The sequence below is a fragment of the Bactrocera neohumeralis genome, chromosome 2, assembly GCF_024586455.1.
Source record: "Bactrocera neohumeralis isolate Rockhampton chromosome 2, APGP_CSIRO_Bneo_wtdbg2-racon-allhic-juicebox.fasta_v2, whole genome shotgun sequence".
NCBI lineage: Eukaryota > Metazoa > Arthropoda > Insecta > Diptera > Tephritidae > Bactrocera > Bactrocera neohumeralis.
The window spans coordinates 43729646-43757555 of NC_065919.1; the positions used below are offsets into that span (position 1 = coordinate 43729646).

Below are 27910 nucleotides of genomic sequence, written 5' to 3' on the forward strand. Positions count from 1 at the left end.
AGAACATCCAGTGGCGTTCAAACTACAATGCACAGGTTTTTTTATTATGGACGCTACTGTAGTAACCAGGAAAATTTTGTTGCATACTTTTTGGCGACTTTAAAAATTCAATGAAACCAATTTTTTATTATTTTACATACAAATTTTTTTATTTATTGTAATTAAGCACAATAAAGTACGAATAAATGTATGCATTCCTTCATATAGAGTAGCGCATTATTAAAATAATAAATACTTAAACCAATATGCATATTTGTAAATAACGGAAATAACCATTACAAATAATAAGTGAGAAGATAATAAAAAGATGCAACGACGATCTTCACACGACGAGAGAGGGTAGGTTAAAATAGATGTGGCGTCGGGTTGCTGCAACAAGGGGACTTATATACAAAGAAGGAAGTCCAAGCCAGGGTAGGCACGGGATTCTAGCGATATCCATGAATCCAGCAACTTTTCGCAAATTCTTTTTGTTGTATTAGCAGTTTCTTAGGAAGCGAGGTGGTGGGCTATTACTGATAGTAGATCTCTGTAAAGAAGATGGCGAGTTAAATTGTTTCGGAAAGAATTGATTGGTTTAACATTGGTGTAAGTTGAAGTGTACGGCGAGATGGATAAGGAAGTGGGAGCATTAACAACAACCAGTGCGGGAAAGATAGAATTGTATGTGCCGAACTACTAAAAAGTATTTAAAACAATATACTCGTAAAAGGAGAGGTGAGATGGATGGTTTGATTATGAAATTTTCTTTAACATTTTTGTAAATATATTCGGTTTTGTATTTTAGTATTAAAATGTATAAGTTCGAACTTTATTGTGAATAACAAGTGGCTTTTTGCTCTATTAAACTTACAGCTAGTGACTGACTAAATATTTTTCGACGCTCTTCTCTGTTTTAATAAAAAGTATTCATTAACTCACAGTACTATGTTTCTAATTTAAGTGAAAATAAATATTTTATCTTACTAAATAAATATATACGTATGTATGTGTAAAATGCAATTCGAAATGTCTTGGCGGACCACCCTAGCCCGCTCACTCAGCGCTGCACTCAGAAGGACAACATGCGATTGAACATGAGCGGATCATGTATTTCGTAGTCGTGTTGCTTGAAGTAAGGCCCCGTCTTGGTGTGCACCTTCAGCGCCGTAACCGAAGAGCTCGGCACTTGACGACGCACCTTGTAAGGCGTCGCTGGCGCCGGCGGTGCGTGATAAACCGGGTGCGAGAGCTGTTGCTGAGGGTTGTACGCTGAATTGTGGTGCGCGACGTAGCTGTTTGAAGGCGCAGGCGCTGCAGCTTGAGGTGATGATGGTGGCGGCGGTGGTGGTGGCGCTGCTGCGCCGATGGACGAGACTGACGGTGCTGATGGTGGAGGCGGCACATAGGTTGGCTGATAGTCAGTATCGGCCTTACTTTGCGCCGGATCGAAGTATATGTGTTTCGTCTTCTGCACCGAAGCTGGTAGATACTTGAATTGATTGTTCGACTTGGTTGCAGACTGTGGCGCCACTTTATAGACACTCTTCTCCACAGTGAAGTGTTTGGACACATCGTTTTGCGTGGAACCCCGTCGCTTTGCCACCTCTAGTGCGGCTATAATGGGCGTTAGATCTTTCAGTGCGCTGTTTGTTGCATGATAGTTGTTGTACTTGTAACCGCCATCTTGTTGAGCATTGCCACCAGTGGGTGGTGGACTTGTCGGCCGGTAATCGTAGCCTTCATTGGGATGTTTCTGTATGTAAATCTCTTCTGCAGTTTGTTTCTTCGCCATTTGGCGATAAATATCGGAGGGATTCTGTGGTCGTTTCGCATACGCTGCGGTTATGGACTCGGTGTGTGACAGCGACTCCAGCGGTCCCAAATCATTGGGCAGACCGTAGGTGTGCAGATCAACACTCTCATTATTGAAGTCCCCACCAGGTCCAGTGTGCGCTGAACCGTGATTGTGTGTGTCCAACACGACGGTCTTTGAGGCGGTGAATTCCGTTTTGCCGCTTGGCAGGAGGCTCAAGATTTCCTGTAGTTGTGCGGCGGCTTTGCGCGTGTCCGCTTCGCTAAGTTTCTGATGGCGTCCGTAAATGTTGAAATCATCGTTGCGTCCTGTAGTTAGGTGTGTGCGTGTGTGTGTTACGTAGATGAGCGTTTGTATGTGGAGCGTGTAAAACAATGCGTTGTAGTTGTGATGTTCGTTTGTTGTTTGTGTAATGATATGGAAAACGAGAATTATTAAATTTAAATTGTAGCCAATGTTTGCTAACATGAATCTGTACTGCAAGTATGTGGTTTGTGTGTATGCAAGTGTGTGTGGATATGTATGTATATGTACAGTGTGGCTTTTACTCACGGATGGATTTGAATGGATGGAGAAGTGAGTTATTTGTAAAGTTTGCACACGCTGGTGAATTTTAGTATTATATGCTGTTGAAGGTGTTAGTGTGAGCGTTTTTTAGACGAGGTTGTTGCACAATTGGAGTTGCAGATTATACACGATATGGACTCTTTGTACAAGCTTGTTGCGCACGTGAATTAAAGACATTTTTGGTATGAGTAAATACAATATATCTTATATATATACATTTTTTCACAGCACATATTAGTAGACTTATAGTTGTTAATGTTTAAATATAATTTTTTTACAAGGCGATATTTCTTTTGATGTTATGTTTTATAATTACATATCGATTCAAGTTTCTTAAATATTGTTGTTTCATCATTACGTATAAACAATATGACATTATGGTATAAAAATAAGTATTTTAAAATATCAAATCCCAAATATGACTTCTACTGCTGACACTAACTAGATGGTTGTAAATCTTTATCCTTCTGGTATAAGAAATATTATTTGTCCCAAATTAGCTTCTTTCAAGCGAGTTTAGGTAATTGGAGAACCATAAAAGTTTAAAAAATCGTTATGATTTCTAAAAGTAGGACCTATTGCAGATAACTCCTTAATGTTTTCAAAGCTAATCATTAAGAAATTCTTGTGAATTTAGGAAAATTAATTTTTTGGCTTGTTTCGGCAAATATTTTCAGATTTGAGCATATTTATGAGAATATTTTCTTGTTGTTGATGTTGTAACGGCTATCTAGTCCCCTTTAGGGTGGTAAGATCAGATAAGTTATCATTGAGCTCGTCCAAAAAACGTGCTGTTTCGACGGTGTTGTACCATAGGAAGAAGGGTCTCAGATGTGAAGGGCTTGATGGACATGCAAAGAGGTGGTTAGAATCATGCGGTGACTCGTTGCATGCTGGTCATATATTTGATAAGTAGGTGTCGATTCTGAATGAGTAGGAGTTTAGCCTGCTACATTTTCGCGGCAACTCGAGCTTGTCGTCTGCAATGGGTGGTGGTTTGACTCTAAGTATGCCATTCACTAAGGGGAGTCGATGAAAGTGTTTTTGGCTCCACTGCATGTCTGAAGTTAGTTGCGTCCGAAGTCTGGTCGGCTTGTTGTCTTATGTCGTCGACGTAGTTGTGGAAGGACCTCTTGGTGCAGCGTAGTTAAGGACCGGCCGATCGATTGGCTTGTATGTTGCCAACAATGGAAAAGACAAAGAACCCCATGTGCTGGCAGCTAGCAACTTGAGGATTTTATTGCGGCTTATTACTTTGGCAATAAGCGCGGTCATAAACGGAGTGAAGGAGCATAGGCTAATATTGACAGTCCGAATTTTAACGCCATCGACTGTAATATAAAGGTCAAGTTTGTACTCATTCGCCCAATTTGTGAATATGGTCGCTGTGGATTTAGTATATTTCATCGACTCCATTGCCAAATTCCCTCTGGTGGTTGAGGCAGTTTCGAGATATTGAAGTTAAATAGACAACACCTTGTTTAACTATTCTCAATTTGGAGTTTTTACTTCGAAACAGTACGGATGATTGTCAACCGTTCAGGTAGTTCATAGTCCACCTTTTCAACCCTGCTACGAGGATCATCCTCTCACAGGGTAGTTTTTAGTTGAGGCCACTAGGAACTATCTGGACGTTTATAACGCTAAGTGGTGTGAACTTTTCGGAGCCATGCTGGTGGTTTGCTAGACTCAGGTAGTGAGTGAATCGGGGGTAGCAAGCCTTCAAGTGGCTTCACTACTTTAAGCAAAATTTTAACTCGAAGTAATCGGTTTGCAAAACTTTAAACTCAAGAAATGCTCTTTTCGGAGTCGGTGAGGAAAATTTCTCCGAAACGGCAGTACCAACCGACTTGACATTTCTACACGACCTTCTTAGATATAGTTGTCAGCAAATGATCGAGTGAATAAGATTTTCGAGAATAATTCATTTTTAAAGCCATTATAAATTTTGTCACACAAAGCAAATTTTTTATGGAGTTGGGCCTGGAGAGCAAGGAAATCCAAAATTTTTCAAAATGAATCTTGTATTAGTATTAAAGTACATAAAATTCTGTAAATGTGATTTTGGTTCATAGAGTGTAGATACCCGGAAACATAGGAACAGTTTACTGGTTAGACATCAAAAATATGCTTCATTGAGCTGACGAAGATAATCACCCAAATCTCTTTCTTTGCTAAACAGAAAAATGTACCCCAGCAATCGTCAGACACTAAGGAAGTTCGAGCGGCTCTATTAAATAAGTATTACTACGAAATATATTATGTTAACTTATTTTAAGGTAAAAAGTAGAAATCAGTTATATGTATATACATTATAATGCATGTAATGCTATAAATAACTACTATAACTTTTATACAAAATATAAATATTATAAAAGTTTGTACATGTATTTAGAAAATAAACTATTTACAGAATATTCACTTACATATTTATATACTTATGTTCTACTATCACCACAATAATACTTTGTACAATTACCATTCAGTCTACGATATGGAATTTACATAGATGAAGATCTAAATCAAAAGGAAAAGTCTAGCAAAGCGGACAACAAGTATGTACATACATAAATATATGCCACTAAGAAGATTAAGCAAGCTATATGAATATGTAGATAAGTATTAATACTATTAAGCCTTTTGCATTTTGACAAGCATATGTATAGTATGACAATAATACAATATTTTATTAATATTTAAGAAGGTGCCACAATAGCCATCATCGATTCGCAATGTCCTTGCTCGCTAATTTCAAGTGCTGTTCTCTTGTCAAAAAATTTTCATTTAAAAGCAACAAGAAGTGGAGTTGAATTCGATGATGTGCTGTGTTCGATTCGCCAATATCTAAGACATAGCGCATTGAAGGCAGCAAATAAAATTAGTGTTTAGTATTCGCTTGGCTTTATGGAGTACATAAGGTGCATTCGGCGATTTTTATTCAACAAAGAAATTCTATTAAATTTTTTGTGTGGAATCAAATTTCTGGTGCCGAAGCGTACAGAATGTTGGAAAAGGTCTTCGGTGAGAAAAGATTGTCTCGAGTAAGTTTTTCTGATTGGTACAAATTATTCAAAGAGGGATCAGAAGGCGTTGACGACGAATTATGTTCAGCACGGCCATCAACATCAACTGATGATATACACGTCAATAAAATAAGAGATCTGGTACTTGAGAATCGACGATTAACGCCGAACTTAATGGTGTCGTTGGAATATCGGAAGGATCAGTGAAAACCATTTTTAAGCATTATTTGGGCATAAGAAAAGGGAGACCATGATTGATTCCAAAATCACTAAATTTTTTCGTAAAACAGGGTCACGTTAATGTCTGTTAAACAATGTTTTCCGACTACCAGGATATCATGAAACGTATTACTATCGGCTATGGGTCTTAGATCTATGCTTATCACCCGGAAACAGATGATCAATCGACCGAATATCGTGGCAAAGGAGAGCCGATGCTGAAAAAAGTCAGAGCAGGTCAAAAATCAAGGTTTCTTCGATTATCGAGGTGTGATGCACTCCAAGTTCTTTCCAACCCGGTCAAACTGCCAACAGGGAATACTTTTTGAGTGTTATGCGCCATTTGCGTGAAGCTATTTGTAAAAAGGTGCAGGAAATATAGGCCGACAACTCTTGGTTTTTGCACCATGATAATGCACCGTCACAAACTGCAATGATTCTTCGTGAGTTTTTAACCAAATTTTTACCCAATATCGTGGCGCAACTACCGTATTCGCCTGATTTAGCTCCGTATGACTTGTGCGTATTCAGCAAACTTAAACCGTTTCGAGTCAGTTGAAGATTAAATGTGAATCGCTACGCGCATTGAAGGCTATTCAGGAAATTGACTTTAACAACTGTTAGAAGAAATGTTAGCATAAGTGTATTGGGGCCAAGGAGGATTACTTTGAGGGGACGACATAAATTTTAAAGAATATATTAAGAATTTTCAAATTATGTACACAGTCTTAAAATTTTTTGCTCATGGTAGTATTGAGGTTTATATGGACAATACAGCCTCGCAATTTTTACTTCGATATATAAACAAATTATTTGTAATGCGTAATATAAAAAATTTTGAAATTGACGGATATATACGAGAATGGTCCGATAGGAATTTAACAGCACTAATTGATGGCACCACGCTAGGAAGAAGCTATGGTATCGTACTCAAAGCTGTGAGTGGTGGTGTGATGTGAGCTGAAGGGCGCGTCAGCGGTTTTTAGAAAATTGGAATAAGTTGCACTTATACAATTGCCGAAAAAAAATTTATAATTTTTTCAACTGGAGCTAGATAGCATAAATCGATTACTTCAAAGGTGGTTAGAAGCAATTGACTTTAGAGGAACGCTTTAGGGTTTGGAGCACTAGCAACACTGGGCATACCACAAAATTTACTTTGGGCTAATGTCGGTGGTGGAGAGATCAAAAAGCTTCTATTTGTAAGCAAAAGGGAACTTAATAACATTGTAGGAGTTATCACCGGGCATTTACCCTTAAGATTCCAATTTCAGAAAATTGGTAGAAAAGATTCGGCGGAATTCATTGCCTCAGTTTCAACCAATCAATCAGAATCATTATATTTATATAATATCATGTATTTACTATATATAATAATATCTTTTTTAGAGAAAATTGTGTATTTTTTAATAAAAAAAATCTTTTTAAAAAACTCCAAATTTGTAAAATGTAATGTTAAGGAATTTCTATCTTAAATTCCTTCTGTGTTATGTGATTTAAATTTCTACAATATAGAGGTCTGCTTTCACTTTCTGTGCACAATTTCGCACATATTTTTATAATTACATAACAATGCGCAACGTTTGTGTTCATTTTATTTTGGAATCAATAATTATAAATTGCATTGGTGTTTGTTTTCAACGAGCATAAGGTGGGTGTAAGAGTAAATACCAATAACGAAATTCAATTAGCGCTGAACAAATACCTGCACCTGTCCATTTAATTTTTAATAACTGTTTGTGAACCAAACAAACAGGTATATAGATGCAAAAATTTGTATATGAGGATGTGCATATATATGATAGTAAAATGTTAACATTCGTTGCTTATAAAATTATATGACCGCAACGATTGGTTATTGACGTCGTGAACACAGCCGAAAATTGCTTTCTTCTACGCGGAAGCGCCAGCTTGAATGCCTGCAAGCCAGATTTAATGTCAACTTGAAGCGCGTCATGCAAACTGCATACACGGTTATACTTGTACATACATGATTGCACATGGTTGACAAGTTCCAATCACAAATATAATAACTACGAGGAAGCCAAACTTATTTTATTACTTCCACCGGTGCGTATGATTAACATTTGCATGCGCGCATAAAACTAAAACTTATTGGAGTGTGTTGCGGGAAATACAAATAAATGAAAAAATCTAAATAAGATTAAAATAATAACGAGTGCATAATGCCATATGTGATTATGAAAATTTCCGCTTTGGCGGAAAAACCGTAGCCCTCGCAGCTAACCAACACCAACACCAATATGCAAGTACATGTGTCTATACAAAGCTTTGACGACAAGATTTGCAACCCGTTACCACAATACATGCAATAAAAGCCATGCAAAAGCCGACAAATCTTGTTCGCTTGTCTTTACATTGTTGTAAATATATTGATTTTCTGTTGCTTTAACTACTACGCACCATCGTTGGAGTAGCCGGTTGGCAGGTAATTGCTGGCCGGCGCTTCGAATGCCGCATGTCCGCTGCTGAATGGCGCTCCGCCGCCGCTGTAACCGCCCGTCGCTGGTGGCAAGTATTGATGCGTTGCTGAGCTGTAGGTTGGCGGCTTCGAGGGTGGACCGTAGTTGCTATGGCCGGGTGGAATTTCATATGTAGTAATCGCTGCAAAAGTATTAAAAATCATGTTAGCAAAATAAATGTCACATAAATATATGTCTATTAAACTTGTCAACAAATAATAATAATGTAATTTTAGTAAATCGTCTGGAAGGAAGAAGCGAGAGGTCTGCTATGATATAATCTTTATATTGTAGGCAACGGACGCAATATTTATTATGCAAATAAATTTGTTATTGTAATCACTTTAAGAGTCATTTTATGGTCTAACTAAATTCGTGCATGAAATTTATTAGTAATTAATTACTTTCCGTCAACTATTACAATATAAACTATGCAAAGTTTTTTTTTGCATCTGCGACAATTTGCTGCAATTTATATGCATAATAGAGTAGTAAAATCAGATGTGGTTGTAGTTTTTCGTTAAAGGCGCGTAACATACATTCACGTCACAAATAATTATCAGTTCATGCCTTGTTGCAGGTACTTCAGCATCCGTCAATTTATGGGCAGCATTCGCACGCAGCTTCTTTTACATGCAACTTCTTAAGCTGAAAAAAATTGATTGCCTGCTACTGTTTACTTTTTCATGTTTCCCACGAATTTGAAAGTTTTAAGGCTACTAATTATGGGATTTTGCGCATTAACCTCGACAGAATCCGCTGATTTTTCGTAACGAATGTGTTTTGCTTGATTTATATGAATTGGTTGTTACGAAATTCGATTTAATTATGTGTTACGAAATCGTTAGTATGTGTAACTTTTTAGATTTTAATGTTCTAGCTTTGTCGACGAGCAGAAATGCAATAACTTCAAAGCTAATTCAAATATATGTACAGGCATAAACTTCGTGTATGTGAAGCCTAGATTTGCCATTAGGATCACACGAGAATTGAACATGATAAAGTGTGAGAATTGAATTTGACTTGAAATAGGAAAGTCAGTATGTTACATTCAATATATTCACTAATATGTTGGTATCCTAGTAGTCTTAGGCTCAGTAATGCATTCTTGTCTTCATTTGACCTCAATTGAGATTGACGATAACGAATAATAATACTGAACAAAAATAACATGACAGCTTGACACTACACACGCGCGAATGAAGAAAGTACCTTTACTACCAGTTATCCCGTTATTTACTGCGCTTATTAAACGAGCGATTAGCCAAAAAAATTAAATTGCTTCCAAAAATAGAATTTGTTACATACTTATGTATAACATTTTGTTATTTGAAATCACATATGTGTCTTACAACTCGAAACTTAACATTGCAAAATTAAGAAATATGAAATTATTCAATATGATGAATGAATCAAAAGATATATATTTATATATACAGCCGGTATGAAAATTGGAAGATGGGCACGGTTTGGACCATTTTTTGGTGAAATCATTTATCTCAGGACTCGCTTGTCCGATGTTATGTATGTGTCAGTGTATGAATTATATTCAGTATATGTATTTATGAAATTGCTCTGGTTGACGTTTTACATCTTAAGATATTTCCATGGTTTGATGCTTGCAAGTCACAAGACTATAAAACGTTCGGTTGCACCCGAACTTAGCCCTTCCTTACTTTTTATATTTATGTTCGTGTGAAGCTCTCCTTATGTCAATTATTGTGTGTTTGACAGCTGTTTTTTAGAACACGAAAGGAGATTTTTTCCATAAAAAAATTAATAATGACTTTGCTTTACATTTTGTGTTCCAAATCGAAAAACTGGTACAGAAATATTTTCAGGAGTCTACTTTATCCCGAATACAATTAGTTGAGTGGCATAAAGTATTCAACGAAGGTCATGAAGGTATCGAAAACGCAACATGTTCGAGTCGTCCATCCATCTCTATTACGATAACATGGAACAAGTTAATGAAATACTGCTTGAAAACCATCGTCGTATCAGAGAAATAGCTGAGGGTCTGAACATCTCTTAAATATCGTTTGTTTTAATATTTTTGGTACGTAGCGTTAAAGACCTTTCTTAATTTCACTTTCATCAAAGGCATAATTACTGATGTTGAGAAATGGTTTAAGAATATGAAGCCGAAATTCAGCGTTTTCTTTAATTACCGTGTTTTGATTGACCATTAATTCGTGGGAAGAAAATTCACGGATTTGTCATCAAAATAAGACGCCGTCTCCCTTAGGGAAACGCCATGAGTACACTGAAGCTTTGAAAAATCATTCGCTGAATGCACTGATGGCCATCTCAGTTGAGGCTTACAACAAGTGTATAAAAAATTGGATTAAGTGTTATCATGCTTGTATTGGCTCAAAGGGAACCGAATTCTTCTTCTTTAATGGAGTAGACACCGGTTGCGCGGTTATAGCCAAAAGGAGCCCATTCAGAATGTGATAATCAAGTATATTTTATGTGTCTGGGTCAAATTTGGTATACATATATTATTGTTGTCAGGTGCGTACGTATGAGAGATCTTTCATTTACAAGGTGCGTTCCAAAGTAAACGGGACTTTTCGATTCTAGCGCCACCTGGTGGCGCTATCTATATGTCGACTAGTGCGTTAGAATCTGCTATCTTTATTGATTGTCCAGTGAGAATTTCAAGACATTTCATTAATTGGAAGTGAAGTTGTTGCGTTTTAAGTGTCAGTATATTCCAAAAATTAGCCGAAATCATCATTGAAATTCATGTAAATGGAATTGAACATCTCCAAAAAATCGATTTATCGCATTTTAACCGAACATTTGGGCTTACGAAAGGTGTGCGCACTGTTTGTTCCGCACAAATTAACTGACGACCAAAAATTGCTCAGACTCCAACATTCGAAGGACGATTATTTGACCAAAAATCACATTTTAACCATTAACCACTCCCCGTATTCACCTGATATGGCACCGTGCGACTTCTTCCTTTTCGGAAAAATGCATTTTCGTATGGAAAGGAAAGCGTTATGCACCCGTAGAGGCCATTAAAAAGGCTTGCACCGGTATACTGGCGGCCATACCGGCCAACGCCCAAAAACACTCGTTCGACATGCTTTGGGAGCGTGCAAAAAGCTGTATTGAAGCAGAAGGATACTATTTTGAATAAAATAAATTGATTTTTCCGAGAAAACCATTTGTTCTGTTTTTTTTTTAAAGTCCTGTTTACTTTGGAACGCACCTTCTACATTAGCAAAATGTGGGTTTTAAGCAGTAGTTTATTTATTAAATAAAATACATTCCTTAGTCATCACAAACAGACAGAATTGTTATTTACCTAAGTCCATAATGTATTTTAGAAAAATTTTATAAATTAAATATCTTTAATCGTAGGTATATATGATGATAAAATATGAGCTTATCGCACTGAAATTTGTTTACCCACCATTCACATATGAAATTACACTAAACCAATTATTTTGTGGAGGTGATGAAATGTGAAAAATGCATCTACGAATAAAAAAACAATATACATAAGTATATAAGCATGCCTGCGTGCAACCGCCTATGCAAACACATTTCAAATATTACATGGTGTCTATGAGCTTGAAATCCTGACAGTGGCGCAAGCACATACTAGGCATGCGTAACCACAATTGGGCACAGATAGGCGATCTGCCATGTAGAGATGCTATTTGACCATAAGACTGTGACTTGCAAGCCAATTTGGAAACTTGTTGCTCTGGTTAAGAGCGTAAACAAATTTTTTAAATGTTTATTTTGTTGTTGTTATGTATTAACCACTTGATAGCCTATGCAGTTAAACACGCATACCACCTGGCCAACCATAAGCGGTCCACGTGAAAAGGAAAGTTGTCGACGTGATGCAAAGAATTGCAAAAACAAAAGAGCAAGCGTTGTCCAATAGCTGAGAGAGGGCCAATTTGTCAACAACGAAGAGCAACAAAATCAAAGCAACAATAACTGTAAACGACAACTCTTTGCGCAGCTGATTGAGTGAACGGAATCGCTTATCTTTTGTTCGTTTGTTCATAGCGGCCCTGCCGCGAATGCGTTTGCGCTCTTTTAGGTCAATGCACGACATTAAGTGATTGCAGTTTCTTCGAATATGGTTCGGTTGGCTATATTCAAAAGCTATTTTATATCGGTGTGATGGTTGAGTGTAGTTATTGCAGCCAAGGAGTGACTCAGTTTCGGTTGCACCGTGCATTTATTGACAATTTTTTCACTTCTGAAATCTATTATCTGACCTAATAAACTAGGATTACAACTATAAACATTACTAGATTAATTACGTTTATGGTGTATGGAATGGTCGAAATACGGCAACAGATAGAATATGAATCAGTTATATATCTTTTACAGATTTCTTTAACATAAGCATTTCAAATCGGTAGAAGGAAAATACAAAAGCCGGTTTTGACCAAAAAAATATTTCTTGAGATGACAAGCTGTGTTTGCTATTTAGTTATTTTTAAAAATGCTAGAAACATCATTTCAATTTACAAAACTGCTACTTTTTAAAAAGGCATGACATTATGTTATTTTGCAGTCTGTAAATCAACGAATATTGATTTCTTGTTGCCGATCACCTGGGCGAAGTCAACCGTTCTCTGACGGACTGCATTGTAAGATGCTTTACTTATTTAGGATTGCGACGAAAGAATAAACAAATGAATACATGAGAAATATCAATGTAAATTCTGGCTCACAAGGAAAATAATAAATTTGTCATGAGTTTGGGCCAAAAGCCGTTACCAACGCTTTAAGATTTTGGACAGCCAAAATTGTAAAAATAATGTAATTGAAGAAGTACAGTATTGGTTAGGTTGGAGAAGGAGATATATTTTGCGCAGGATTGGCATCTCTTTGAAATTAAGTTGACCAATTAATCAATAAAGTAAATGAAGTATAATAAATGCCGATTTTAGCTTTTGTATTATTTATAAAAATGAGTTTACAAGTTGTTCCGATTATGATATTGAAATGAAAATGTGATCGTCAGAAATATCGTTGCAACGTTGGAACTGAAGACATACATACATATAATAGAATATTACTACATTCATTTTATGTAACATTTCTTGACTATAATAGTGGTCATTTACAAACTAATTAAAGAAGTCAGCTCAATTTTTTTAAACTTTCAAGAATTAATGTTGCAATATAATTTCGATGAAGAAAATGTGCTTGAAAATGGCAAGCTAATATTTTTGAAAAATCTTTTTGTTGAAAATAATTTTGAACATTTGAAAATGAAAGCAAATCTAACGAGTTTTGGTAGTATTGCCTGTAAGAATATTTTGAACCGATACGACGGTAAGCTATTTTTAACGAAACTTTAACTTATAGATGAAATCGTTAAATAATATTTTCAACATTTGAAAATGTAAAAAAGGTTTTACGAGTTTTTAGTGGTCCATTGTATTGAATGACTTAACAAATTTCAGATATTTTCATTTTATAACTTGTTATTACAACGAGAATAATCAATAAATGGACTTTTTTCAATATTCACAAGAGAATAATAAGAATAAGCGATTCAATAATATTTCAAAATGCGCCTAAAAGTTCGCAAAAAAAAAGTCCAGAAATTATTGGATAATGTTTGACCGAATAGACCACGTTCAGCACGCAGTAAAGAAAAAAGCAGCCGTAGCTGAAAGTGTACACGAAGACCGTGGAGAGTCGATTCGGCGCCGTTCGCAGCAACTCGGACTGACGTATGGAACGACTTGGCGTATTCTACGTCGAGATATAAAATTAAAAGCGTACAAAATACAACTTGTGTAAGAATTGAAGCTGGTCGACCTTCCCGAGAGACATTGCTTCGCTTTATGGGCTCTTGAAAAGTTCAAACAAGATCCGACTTTTTAACCCAATTTTGTTCAGCGATGGGGCCCATTTCTGGCTCAATGGGTGCCAATTGATGCCTGAAAACGAAGCTCGTGATCTCACCGATATTTGATTTCAACAAAACGGCACCACTTCCCACAAATCGCATCAATAAATAGATTTATTGAGAGAAGACTTCGGTGAGCAGATAATTTCACGTTTTGGGTCGGACGATTGACCACCAAGATCGTCTGATATTATACCGTTAAACCGTTTCCTGTGTGGATTTGTAAAGTCTGAAGTCTATGCAAATAATTCCGTTTCGATTCAGGCCATGGGGCAAAACATCACGCGTGTCATTCGCTAGTGACCAGTTGAAATTGTCGAACGTGCCATCAAAAATTGAGCTCAACGGAACGGACATTTGAGACATAGCAGCGGCCAAGATAATCTTCAAAAAGTAAATGCCGAGAATGTTCTTTCGAATGATAATGAACAATACCCATTCAGTTTGAAGCTTCTGTGTTTTTTTTTTTAAGAAAAGTAGGGAACCTCGAAATTGATCAATCTTTATATTTTAGTTGCCTCCTGAGTACTATTATTTAAATGAACGGATTCAATTGTACGTACTTTGAAGATATGTCCTTATTACACTAATCCAGAAATAAATGAAAATAAATGTTTAATTTCGTTTTTCCGCTTCACCAGGGTAGGGTGGATCAAAACCCGAAAATCTCCCCATGTACCTACTACTGTTGTTGATTTCTTATCATCACATATACATTAGTATAACAATTAGTTGAAAGAATCTATGTATAGTTCCACCACCAAATGCGTTGTTCACTGGTATAAAATGTACTGAAGTAAGTGGGAAGTAGTAAGGCGGAACACATAACGATACACAAAAATAAATGGCGCAATAACAAAACATATTTGTAAATTTAAAAATGCAGCCATGCAGAGGCATACCAGCCAAATAGATAGAAGAAGACAACGTTTCTCAGACCGCTTATTGTGGGCGGTCAGCCGAAATAGCTGCTGAAAGGTACAGATCACCAACGCAAGTGTGGCCGGCGCTGATGGCACATGGTTGTCAGCTTAACTCCTATTGTTGTTATATTTATTTTTTTTGTGTGTTTGCTTTACTAAAAAGTTTATTAATCTTTGCTTTGGTTGTGTCCTTTTCTGCTTTTGAGACAGTTGACTTATTGGCTAAATTTGTCCGTTATTTGTCTGCGTCTGCTGTGTCTTTGTTATTAATAACCTTTTTGACTTTTTCCACTTAATATTCTTTGAACGAAAATATGAAAATATATGACTTTTAACTTTTAAGAATACCTCGAATTGCTTCGTTGGCAGATTTGAAAGACTGGAGTGTAAACTGGTTAATATTCATGAAATATTTTAGCATAGTTGTTATTGTATTTAATTTATTAAGGTTTAAAAAAAATAATAATTTTCTAACAAATATGATAATAAATATATATTTACACTTTTACTTACTCTCTGTGTGCACCACAGGCGGCCCTGGGTGTTTATTGCCGCCGCTGCTACCGCCCGACGAAGCACCCGAAAAGGAGCTGAACTTGGCGAAGGGATGCACCGAAGCGCCACCGCCATAGCCATGTGAATTTATTTGCGCCGAGTTGATGATTGCTTTGCCAACATCGGTCACTTTGTCGCCAGAGGAAGCAACCAAATTGCCACTAGCGCTCAATGCATAACCACTGCCCTTAATCAGCTGACCCTTGAGCGCTGTCACACCACCAGTGATGGCTTTCACCGCCTGGAAGATGGTGTTGAGCACAGATTTCTTAAATGTCCATGGATTGTAGTCGACTGAGTTGCCCTAGAAGTTGCATAGCAACAAAAAAGATACACAAATATTTGTATGTAATAAAAAGTGTGTGGGAAGCTGGTGAATATAAAGGTAAAATACATGAGCCGACTCGTATGACTTGTAGCCATCGCCTCCGCCACCACCACTACTGCCGCCCGAACTGCCCGAGGCTATGGACGCGGACGCTTGTCCAATACTCGAGAGAAGACCAGACTTCAGATGCGCAACGTAATCAAAACTGCCAGAGCGTTTTTGTATTTGTGACTCGCCGCCTGAGGCCGCATGGTCGCTATCGGGCAGTTCCACCTCCTCTAGTGAGATGGATTTGTCTTCGCTCTCCGCAGGATAGCTGTGCGCCAGTAGAGGAAGTATGAGCAGCAAAATGTAGAACAGCTGAAAAGACTGAAAGTATCCCTTTATTACTTAGCGAAATGAATATGACTTGCATAAATATAATTTTTATATTAATTTAAGAAATTATATAAATATAAGTATATATATAATTGTTCACAGTACTACGGTTGTGCATAGCTAAGCAAACAAAATCTTTATTTCAACTTTTTTTATACCCTGAACAGTGTACATGAACTTTGCCACGATGTTTATACATAGCTAATCATTTGTCGGAACGGTCGATATTGGACCACTTAGCATATAGCTGCCTAAAAAAATAAAGGATCGGAATAAAGTGCTTGTATGGAAAACTTTTTAATGTACTTTTTCTTTATTCTTCTTCAAGATATTCGGCACGGATTATTGCCTAAGGCATTGCTCCAAACTCTAAAGAATCTTTTCAGATCAGATGATTATATATTCAAGGTATCCGGCACGGGTTATTGTCTGAGACAACGGTGCAATCCGAGAAGTAATTGTTACGACTGAGTCACCATAGCATATTGTTACCTTAGAAACTGACCGATCTTGTAAGGAATATTTTGTGTTTGTGAAGGGTATTATAGGTTTGGTGCAACCGAAGTTAACACCTTTTATTTTTTTTCTTTGCTCTTTTAATTTTTTTAAAAATTGCGCCCCGCATGTGCAACATATCTTACGTAGCTTTTCGTAGCTTTTGCTTTGTGACTATATACCAGACATTGCATAATTGAAGTCTAAGTGCGCCAAGCATGTGGCACATACATATGTACAAATTTAAAGCACTCAGGCATTTTAAAATTGTCAACGACTTCATTTACAAGCATTCCACTGCTTTCGTGAGTTCAGACGAAGCCACTTGGTAGCATTACCGCCCTGGTGTTTCCAACGTTGAAAGTACTTGCGTATAAAAAATGAAGCAATAACTATAATAGAAGCAATATTAGAAATGATAATTATTAAAATGCATCGTAGCAATTAATATGCATATCTACATACATATATAGCTTTAGTGCCTCCATAAACGAGTATGTAATAAAATGTCATAACGACTCTTTAAAATATGTGGTTACAGTTGAGTACTTCCTTTCATTTTATTTTTATCTGATCGTTATATTATTGCATTATATTTATATACTCGTCAGCTTGACACCAATACCACGCTCGAATTACGATCCAAATTTACCTAGCTCCTAACTAAACCCTCAGCGAACGACAATTTCTTGCTACTTATGCATTTCTGTGATATATTTTCTACCATACAATATATTAAGATGGAGATTGAAATTTTCATTTGTTAATGTTATACCTGTAGTTGAGAGTCAGCTCCAATATACCAGATAATACATACTAACGGGTGATCTAAGTAGAGGCAATTTCTTCAATAGTCTTTTTTGACAGATCACGGGTGAGTCTTGACAAGTTGTAATGATAATTTTTGTGTAATATTATTTGGAATTTCATGGAAAGACTTACACCTGAACATCGCTTATAAATCATTCAATTGTATTACGAAAATTCAGGTTTTCTAAAGAATGTATTTCGCGCGCTTCGTTCAATTTAAGGTCAACATAACCTGCCTACTGAGCGTACTATTTGCAACATCTTCACCCAACTTAAGACCCAACATTCATTATTGGATAATATTCGACCGAATAGATCTTGTTCAGTACGTAGTGAAGAAAATATATCAGCGGTAGCTGAGAGTGTACATGAAGACCGTGGAAAGTCGGTGCCGTTCGCAGCAACTCGGACTGACGTTTCAACAGCTGTCATTTCATCCAGAAAAACTACGGTTTAGTGTGGTTTGTGGACCGGTGGGATCATTGCATATTTCTTCAAAAATTAAGCCGGTGAGAACGTAACTGTCAATGGGGACCGTTATCGCGCCATGACGACTATTTGAAGCTTGAAATGGAAGATCCTGATCTCGATAACATTTAGTTTTAACAAGACGGATGTCAGTAATATCGCTTATATTATTTTCTTCCAAGACCTCAATCATCTTGGGCTTATCTGCATACATCAGCGACTTTACATAACGCTACAAAAAATAGTTTAGCAGTGTTAAATTGAACGCTGACGTTGTTGACTGCATGGCGCCGTCTTGTTCGAATAAAGGGTCGTCCACATCAACATCTTCCAATTCAGGCACGAAAAGTCGTTTATCTTGGTTTTAGAGCATTAACCATTTGACAGTAACATTTTAGGGATCATATTGAACCCATTCAGCAAACGTGCATAGCTCTTGATAGTCTTCTCTTGCACGAGTTCATAAAAAGGGTGAAGGGTTCCGGCAGTTCATTGTGAAAAACCAAACTAAATTAAGTTACAGCAGTTACCAACTACGAAAAAAGTATTGCGTCATTGAAAAACAAAGGCCTAAAAAAGCACTCGTTATTTCAGACTTCTCACCAAATACCATTAATCCATAAATTAATTTCAAATGTACAATATAGCGTGACATATTAGCCGACGTTTCAGATAAAAGTTTTTTAAGTAAAAATTTTTACAACGGGGTTTTCAATAAATACGCTACAAAAGTAGACCAATAGGGACAGCAAACAACCCTATTTTTTTCTCGATCTTTTGACATTTCTCTTCAGCAATTTGCCATTTCATCATGGAAAGATATGCGATCCAACAACGAGTCGAAATTATTAAAATTTACTGGTGAAATACGGAGTCAGAGGCCTCAACTTTACGATCGCTAACTTCAGTTTATGGTCGTCATAATCGTCCTGTAAGATCAGCAATTGAGCTTCTAGTAGAAAAATTTTAATTCACAGTACAAAATGTTCCCATGTCAGTGAGACAAAGAGGTGCCCGTGACCCAAATCAGTCTCTTACACGTCGTTCTCAAGCGTTGGGCATCTCTATGAAGTCGTTGTGGCGAATTTTGCGAAAAGATCTTGGCCCACATCCTTACAAGATCAAATTGACGCAAGAACTAAAGCCACTTGACCACCAGAATCATAGTATGTTCGTGAATTGGGCTGTTCGTGAAAATGATACTGATTTTCATCGAAAAATCATCTTCAGAGATGAGGCTCATTTCCAGCTTCGTCAATTAGCAAAATATGCGTTATTGGTCAGGCAGCAATCCACACGTACTCCATGAATCACCATTCCATCCCGAAAAAAGTTAAATTACAGTTTGGTGCGATTTATGGGCCGGCGGTGTCATTGGGCCGTACGTCTTCCGTGATGATCAAGACCGGCATGTTACCATGAATTTGAATCACAACAGCTCAATGATAACCGAGTGTTTTTGGCCCGAATTGGGTGATATGGACTTGCACAATTTGTCGTTCCAACAAGACGGCGTCTCAGGCCACACAGCGAATATCACAATCAATTTATTGAAAACTAAATTCGGTGAGCGATTTGACGCCGTTAGGCTATTTACTGTGGGTCTGTGGTGCTACGTCAAGTCTATGTTCTACGCCAACAAGGCAGCGACGATTGATAAACTTCGTACGAATATCGAAAGTGATATTGCAGCACTATCGGCCGATTTCCACTTGAAAACAGTCGAAAATTGGGTTCAGCGTCTGGACTTCTGCAAGCGTGACCATGTTAGCCATGCAAAACAAATCGAGTTCTATACACTATGGTTTCGAATGTTAATTTCGCAAGAATAAAGAATTTCATTGATACCCCAAACCTAAAATTCTACTTAGAATTTTTTATACTCTTGCAATATGTTGCCATGGAGTATAATAGAAGTAATTTTCTTCATCAAATGGTTGTAGGTATCACCTAAACCTAAGCGCGATATATATAAGGTTATATATATATAAATGATCAGGATCACGAGAAAAGTTAAAGTCCGGTTGACTGTCTGTCTGTCCGACCATCCGTCCGTGCAAGCTGTAGTTTGAATAAAAATTGAGATATCCCGATAAAACTTGATATGTGGGTTCCTTAGTACAAAAGAAATTTCGAGTGCGTAGATGGGCGTAATCGGAATACTGCCGCGCCCACGAAACGCCCCTAACCGAAAAGTGCCATAACTAAGCACTAAATTTAAATATAAAGCTGTAATTTGCACCGCCACTGCACCAGGCACCGCTCACTTTTAGGTGAAAACACAAATCTCGAGACCCGCCCGAGCGAATTTAACCAAATTTGATACATGACATTACTAATATTCCTTCCTTACTTGCTTTTAATTGACAAAAATTTTATCTTTAATAAAAGGTTTATATTGGAATGATAATATCATAGATTTGTTAACCGAAGTGGATTTTCGTCCGAAACATGTTAAATGATTCAATTTATTTTTCGTGGTAAAGGTTGTCAGACGAACTGTTTAGTAGCTCTTGTATACTTTGGTATACATATAGTACTTCTCGTAGGCAATTGGTAAAAAGACTTATCTTAAACCAACTTCTACTCGCTTTCAAATATATTTACAGAAACAAAGATGATGGTTTTGATCCTACGTTCTCAGTAGTTTTGGATGTCGGCACACGCTGTCGTACACTTTTTGGAGACGACCAACAACTAACATACTGACGCATATATAAAGTCAATTTATTTCAATGAAACATGAAAGCTTCAAAACATAAAAAATGCTAATGAGAAACAGAAACCATAAATGAGTAAGTACCCACATAAAGCCAAGCAAAATTGAAAAAAAATGTCACAGCATGTACACGCACATAAAATTTTTACGGAAATGCGGGACTCACTGTGCAAGTGTGTCAAATGTCGCTCCGCACCGGCGAGGTAACTGCTTGTTAACTAATAAAAAGAAGGGCCTACGCCGATTGGTGAGCGCAGTAACGGTAGTTTTGGGTTGTGGTCACCGCTTATTTTGAGAAGGTATTCGCGTTCATGGTCTGTGTTGTTATATGTTAATAAAATACGAAAATATTGCAACATCGTCGGCTAACACACCCGAAATAAATAAGTGAAAGTGTTATGACAAACAGACAGCGCGAACGCAAATACCGTACGGTGTATTCGTGCGTGAGTCGCTCGCTCTTAAGGGAAAAAGTGTGGAGATATGTCATACCTATGTAGCTAGAGGCAGGTGTTATTATTTAGTTTTCGCATTCGCTTTGTGTGTTTTCTTGTTAAAAGCTGAAATATTTAAATAATCAATATGCAATTTTGCCGTTTACACGGCGTTGAAGGGCGTGAATGAGCGAGCTAGTGTGGTCTGCCTTAAGTCAGATGATGCATTATTCAAATAGCTCTAGTTTGGTTGTTATCGAAAGGCATCAAATATGATAATGCATATTTAATGACATGTTTCTAATTATGTCATGGTTTGAAAAGTGATAGTCTCTCATATAGTCAGATTTTAATTACAATCAAGTGACCTTGCAACGACTTTGGTTTCTGAAGTTTACATTATGTGGGTTAGTGGATCTTTACAAAAACAAAAATTAATTTATCTGCTGTTTCTTTAAATTAATTAATTTCAAAAATCAGTTTTTCACATAGATGTAATTAATTTGCGTAAGAAATATCAATAATAATTAGAAAAGAGTTGTAATATTACAACAACAACAAAAAAGTTCGTTTCTTAAAGTTAGGTATATACGAGTTATTACCGCCTTAAAATATATGCCGTAGAGCTCTTCTTCAATACTTTGGTAAAGAGAAGATAAGAATACCCTATAATCAAGTAAATGAAATAAGTAAAATCGTAAGTTTATTAATTTTAGTGCAAATTATGTTTAAACAATTTTATTAAGACTTCTCATATACTAATAAATATATACATTATAAGGCGGTATGGAAATAGTTATTGGATATAGGGGATTTAGAGGAAGGTATTTATCCAGAAATTATCAAATGAGTTTTTCAATAAATTTTATGGATACGGGGCGTAGTCATTCTTCTGGGTATTCGTTTACAGTCGTGGGGTTTTACTCTATTCTTTCTATATTGGCGTCGAAGTAACACCTGTTTGTAAGAGTTGAGGCTGACATTTTGTTGGTGTTAATACTGGTTCCAAGATAGACGAAATTATCTGCGACTTCGGAGTTATGACTGTCGACATGTGGGAAAAAAGTCGGGAATGAAACAACTGTTTGTTAGATGACAGGAGATATTTCGTTTTTCCTTCGTTCACTACCAGACCCATTTGCCTCTTTTCTTTGTCCAAGCTGGAAAAAACAGAACTAACGAGCGAGACGCCTTGTCTGAAACCCCGTTTAGTATCGAACGGCTCGGATAGATCCTTCCCGATTCTGACAGAGCTTTTGGTATTGCTCAACGTCAGTTTACACAGCCGTATTAGTTTTGCGGGGATACCAAATTCAGACACAGTGGCATAAAGGCAACTGTTTAAGGCAAATGTTTGGTGCTGTCAAAAGCAGCTTTGAAATCGACGAAGAGATGGTGTGGGTCGATCCTCTTTTTACTGGTCGTTTTTAAGATTTGGCGCATGATTGATATCCATTCGTCGCACTAAATCCCATTTTTTCAACATAGTAGTGATTTGGAAGAAAAAGACGATATAAAAAAACTGTTTTTATGATAACCTGCAGCGCGCTTGTGGACAAAGAAGGTATCTTCGGAACAAAAGTTAATAAATTCAGACTCCAGGTGAAGCGTCTCCAAACGGGTTGTTTCTGATCAATTCCGTCGGGACCCAAAATGCGGTTGTCTGTAGTACTAGATTACAGTATACAAAAATTCGACAAGCTACTTGGCTGTCTTTGGATTGAAAAGCTCAAAACCAGATCGAACATGTTGCGATATATGGACGAACCCAGGAATTTACATCGACTTGGACCAATATCTTATAGTAGCAAAGATACGCATCCGCCGATACCAGGGAGTGGAATTGGTGCGGTAGTTAAAGAGGGAAGCGAGACGCATATGTATACAAAAAAGCGTGAGTATGAAGAGCTTGAAAAAATTCTATGAAAAGATGCAGCGACTAACGGAAGGTTTCAAGATCGCAGAATCGTATTTTAGGATACAAAGAGTTGATCAAGCGGCTGATGCCGAGAAATTACTGAATTTATGTAGACAATCCTTAACCAGTCGGATGAACGGCAGTGAAGTCTTCCATTGCCCGACTATGAAGAAGATCGAATAGCAATTGTTTGCCTAGGAACAACAAAGCAGCCAATGAATTGACGGCCGAACTAATAAAATACGGTGCATGCATCAGTTTCCTTGCAAGAAATGGTTGGATGAAAGTATAGTATGCTCGACGGTTGGAACCTAACTGTGCTCTGCCCAATAAACAAAACGGGAGACCCCATAATCTGCGTTAATTATCATGGGATCTGCCGAGAGAGAAGACTCTACAATGTTGCGTACAAGATCCTATCGAGCGCGCAAAAGAACTTAGCATCAACAAACTAATTCGACCTTAACCAGATATTCACCATACTTTGGGAAAAGACTAGCAAAGATCGACTCACAGCACCACCTATTCCTCGTTTTTAAAGCCGCCTGCGACAGCACGAAAAGGAGCTGCCGCTTTGTCTCATATTAACTACCTCCAAAAGTTTCGTGAGGATCGGGTAGGTTCGCTCCGAGTCGTACGATAGAATATGTGCTTTTTCAAAACTGAACAACAATCAAAGTCTAAAAGTCCTTCACCATTCTTGTCTTGCTACTTATATACCAGCTCTTCGAGATATACGTCGACATTGACATAGTTCAGCGAATTAAGGGACAGCGGCTACTCTGGCTACATCATGTTGCCCGGATGGATGAGAAAACTCCAGCTTAGAAAGTATTCAATACAGGACCTGCTGATGGGAGCAGCGGAAGATCGTTCGGGAGATCAGGTGGACTGCTCTTGATATCTCCAATTAGCGCCAAACAGCGAAAAGAAAAAACCAAAAAAACGTTGTTGTTAACTGGGCTATAATCTCCCAAGCAGTGTCTACGCAAGTAAAAAAGAGTCCACTCGGTTGTTAAAATTTATTTTATAATAAAATAATAATAATAAAGTTGCCGATATTCAAGTGTGTCAATAACTTCCATCCGAAATATTACAACATAACGAATTCGATTAAAAAGATAATCGCCGATTTCATTATGTGTCTTCAACAGACAACCGATTCAAGCCAGCGGCGACGGATAGCTGCGGTATATACCTGTAATGTTATTGCTATGCAGAAAATTATATAATAACAGCAGAAACTAGCGCAGGCATGCAACAACACAGCACATCAAAACACGACACCACCGCAACAACAAACAACTTTCAAATACAAGCGAACGCTTCAGAAATATCAAAAGACGGCTCAGACAATAAAAATAAATAGTAAACTTCAAAATATGTGTGTGTGAATATGTACGAGTATAAGTAAGTGGATGGGTTAACAAAACGGAAGAGATAAACAAACAAAAATAAAATTGTGATGAGTTTGGACAGGCACACCAAAAAGCGCTGTAACTAGTTTTCGTGGGCAGTAGACGATCGAGCGTGCTACTTATAAGCAAGCTACTATTTGCACATTACTCTTTCACTTTCGTTAATGAAGAGCATAAAACGATGGAAAGAAAGGCGCTGAGGAATGAAGTGAGCTGTGTTTACAAACGGTCGCGCCATAAAATTGCAGTGGAAACTTGCGGGCACAATGCAGAAAAGGCGAAAGAAATTAAAAAAACAATAACGAATTGCCTGGAAAAGTAAGCAGAATGCATGCGGCATGCACTTGAACTTGTGCCGCTGCGCGCTGCACTTGATTAGTGCACGCAGGCGCATAAGCTTTGTGCAATTTTCGCTTTGTTTATTTGCTTTCTTTATTTTCCAGCATTTGTTTTCATTAGCGTCGTTATCTTTTGTCCACTTAGTAATAGCTATTGCATTTATACAAGCAAATTGAAAAAATTGCTTTATTGCGGTTACGCCATAGTTGAGGCGCTGCTGCGAACGTGTCGCTTACCCAGTAGGAACCGAAAGGCGAACTGTCGTTTCACAGAAAACCCTAAATCGAAAGTGTAGTAAAGGCATTGTCGGAAAGATCTTTACTGTGATATCGTTGAAATTACTGCATAGTATGAACAAATGCTTGTTATAGAATTTGGAAAAGTAACGGTATATACTAAGATTATTCAGAAGGGTTTTTATAGTATGTATCTCAGTAAATAATTGATTTCGATTTGATTTAAAAAGTACAACGAGTTTTCCGTCCTCGAAACCCTTTTCGTAAGCACTTTTTGGGTTGGCCCTCAGCTCCCACAGCGAACTTTGGGGAGCAAGAATCATACGATGGTATTCATTGCGTTTTTGGCTTTAAATTCGATCACAATAGTGGCTCGTTGCAATGGTACATTATCATCATGTAAAATCCATGAATTGTTCTTCCACAATTCTGGCCGTTTTCGAAGATGTTATCACACAATATGGCCAAATAGAACTCCTTACTGATCGTCTGTCCACCAGGAATAAATTCGTGAACCAAACAACGAATATCGAAAAAAGGAATGAGCATCACCTTGTATTTTGAGTTTTTTGGTTTCGCCATGACTCATCGCAGTGTCCTCTTTGCGGTACTTTTCTTTTAAAAAATTCAGCTTAATCGGGACGAGACGGGCAAGGACGCATTTCATACCCAAAATATCCACCAAAATCGTTCGAACAGACTTTCGAGATATGTCGAGCTCTCTTGATATCTCTGTAACACTTGCCTGACGATTTTCAAGCACCATATATTTCACTTTTCTAATATTTTCATCAGTTGAAGAGGTGGAAGGTCGTCCAGAACGAGGCATGTCTTCAGCGATCGCTCGACTGTTGTTGAAGGTTTTATACCACTCGTGGGCTTGCGTTGTTTCGGATGGAGGTGGTGATGAAATACGAATCCATGACAAAAACTCATAGTACCATAAATAAAACCTGGCCAATCAGCTAAATCAACAGCAAAACCACATATCCATGATGCCAAATAAATGCTCTGAATTTTGTGTGATTAAAAGTCTGTGCTGTATTCTGAGCTCTTAAAACCAGCTGAATACTCATACTGGGGCACGCTACCGACAACAGGTCTTCAAAGTGTAGCGAGCGTTTGTTGAAAAACGCTCGGAATTTGCGACTAGACACAAGTCTTTAACGGTTGAAAACTATTTAGAAAACAGCCTATAGCCCAAAATTATTTCCTTATGGTTACCACTTCTTGGTCGATACAGTACGCCCGGAATACGGTTCAGATAAGAACAATAAACCAAAAACTGTTTTGATTTATTCTTGGACTCCCAGCCGCAGTTTTTTTTGGGATGGAATCCACAAATTGCCAGAAAGATGGGAAATAGCTTCAGATTGATAAAACTCTAACTAATATTATTGAACCTGACAAATAAATATTCAGATTTTGGGATAAATCCTATGAATGGAATTTTGAATTCAAATTTTGAAAAACAAGTAGAAAATTTAGTTTATTTCATATTGTTCGTTATCGTGAATACTTTTGAAGTTACACGCAAATTTTAAAAGGCGTTTCAGAGTGCTTGGAACTACATTCCAATTTTTAAACGCGTTTTTCTCGAAATGGTGTTTTTAAAGTCGGTGACCAACATTACTCGAAAACGACTAAACCGATTAGTCTCAAATTTTAACACAAGCTACAATATACTTAGTTCAGTAAGTAATATATATATATATATATTTTCCAATAAATATTTTTTCCAATAAATATTTTGGTTAAAACTCGATTTATTTTAGAAACCGCCATTTTGTCAAAAAATTTTATTTTGCCTATTCCTCCTATTAATTACTAGATTTGACATTACTTTACCGAAATCTGGTTTTGTTTTCAATTTCAGAGGATTCAGTTCAGAGATATAGTGGTCACCACAAAACACATTTTTAGAGAGGAGCTCCCAGAGATTAGCTGTAGTTCTTTTTCAAATAAATATTATTACTAATATTAAATCTTAAACTACAAAAATTTCAAAAATTTAAAAATTTTGTCTACATGATTTGTTATATCCTGTGGATTATACCTACTTACCGCTAACTATTGTTGGGAGCTTTAAGGTCACATTTTGTGCCGCTCTACAGTATTGATTGAATACACCTTTCATCTCTTAAGAATCAATTCAAAATCTACGAAGGCACTTAAAACTTTGGCTGGCAAGAGATTAAGTTTGGGAGATTTTAAACTTTCAAGATGGCAAAACCTTACAAAAATCAGTGTTAAATGTTTTTCATTAATTCCGAACAATTTATTTAAAAAATATAAATTTAATAATTTTTTATTTGACGATTTTTGTATATACTGCAAACTAATTGAAACTGAACTTAAAAAAAAAAAATTCTGTGGATCCATATTTAACATGTAAGACATAGTGGATAATTTCTTATGTACTTTGCAAAGCTATTAACTTCCAACAATCCTCTTTGCCAAGACGGAGCACTGCAAAATCAGCAGCGCTTTTCACTTTAAGCCAACGAAAACGTCATTGTGGCTTTGTTTTATCCATTTTTTGCTTACAGAAAAGCATAACAGCCAAGTTCAATAATCAATAAAGCTTTTGCGAAACATGGCAAAGGCAGTTTTTACTGCGAGACATTGGCTTAAATAGAAACTATCACTCTTTGAACGCTTTCTCTGCGCTAAGTGTATTTTTAATAAACAAAACTTTTTATAAAATTATTTATTTGTTTTACAAATCGCTTGTTTTTGCAATTAAACGCTATCTAAATGCTCGCTCAGTGCATTTGGTCACTCATTTTTGACGACATGTCTTTATTTAATATGAAATTTTCCGCTTGCATGCCGCGAAGGCACAACCATTACACACATAGGTACATGCGCACCAACTCACCTTCATTTCGTTG

General features: G+C 37.0%; 1 protein-coding gene across 1 annotated transcript; it reads right to left on the reverse strand.

The window, feature by feature from the left end:
- Positions 1–1004: 1004 nt before the first annotated feature.
- LOC126759299 (uncharacterized) lies at positions 1005–27903 on the reverse strand. The gene is made up of 5 exons (XM_050474065.1): positions 27898–27903; positions 15868–16170; positions 15432–15777; positions 8029–8229; positions 1005–2103 (listed from the first exon to the last, which is right to left on the reverse strand). The coding sequence occupies exons 1-5, from the start codon at positions 27901–27903 to the stop codon at positions 1052–1054; spliced, it is 1908 nt and encodes a 635-aa protein (XP_050330022.1). The 3' UTR covers positions 1005–1051.
- Positions 27904–27910: the final 7 nt, after the last annotated feature.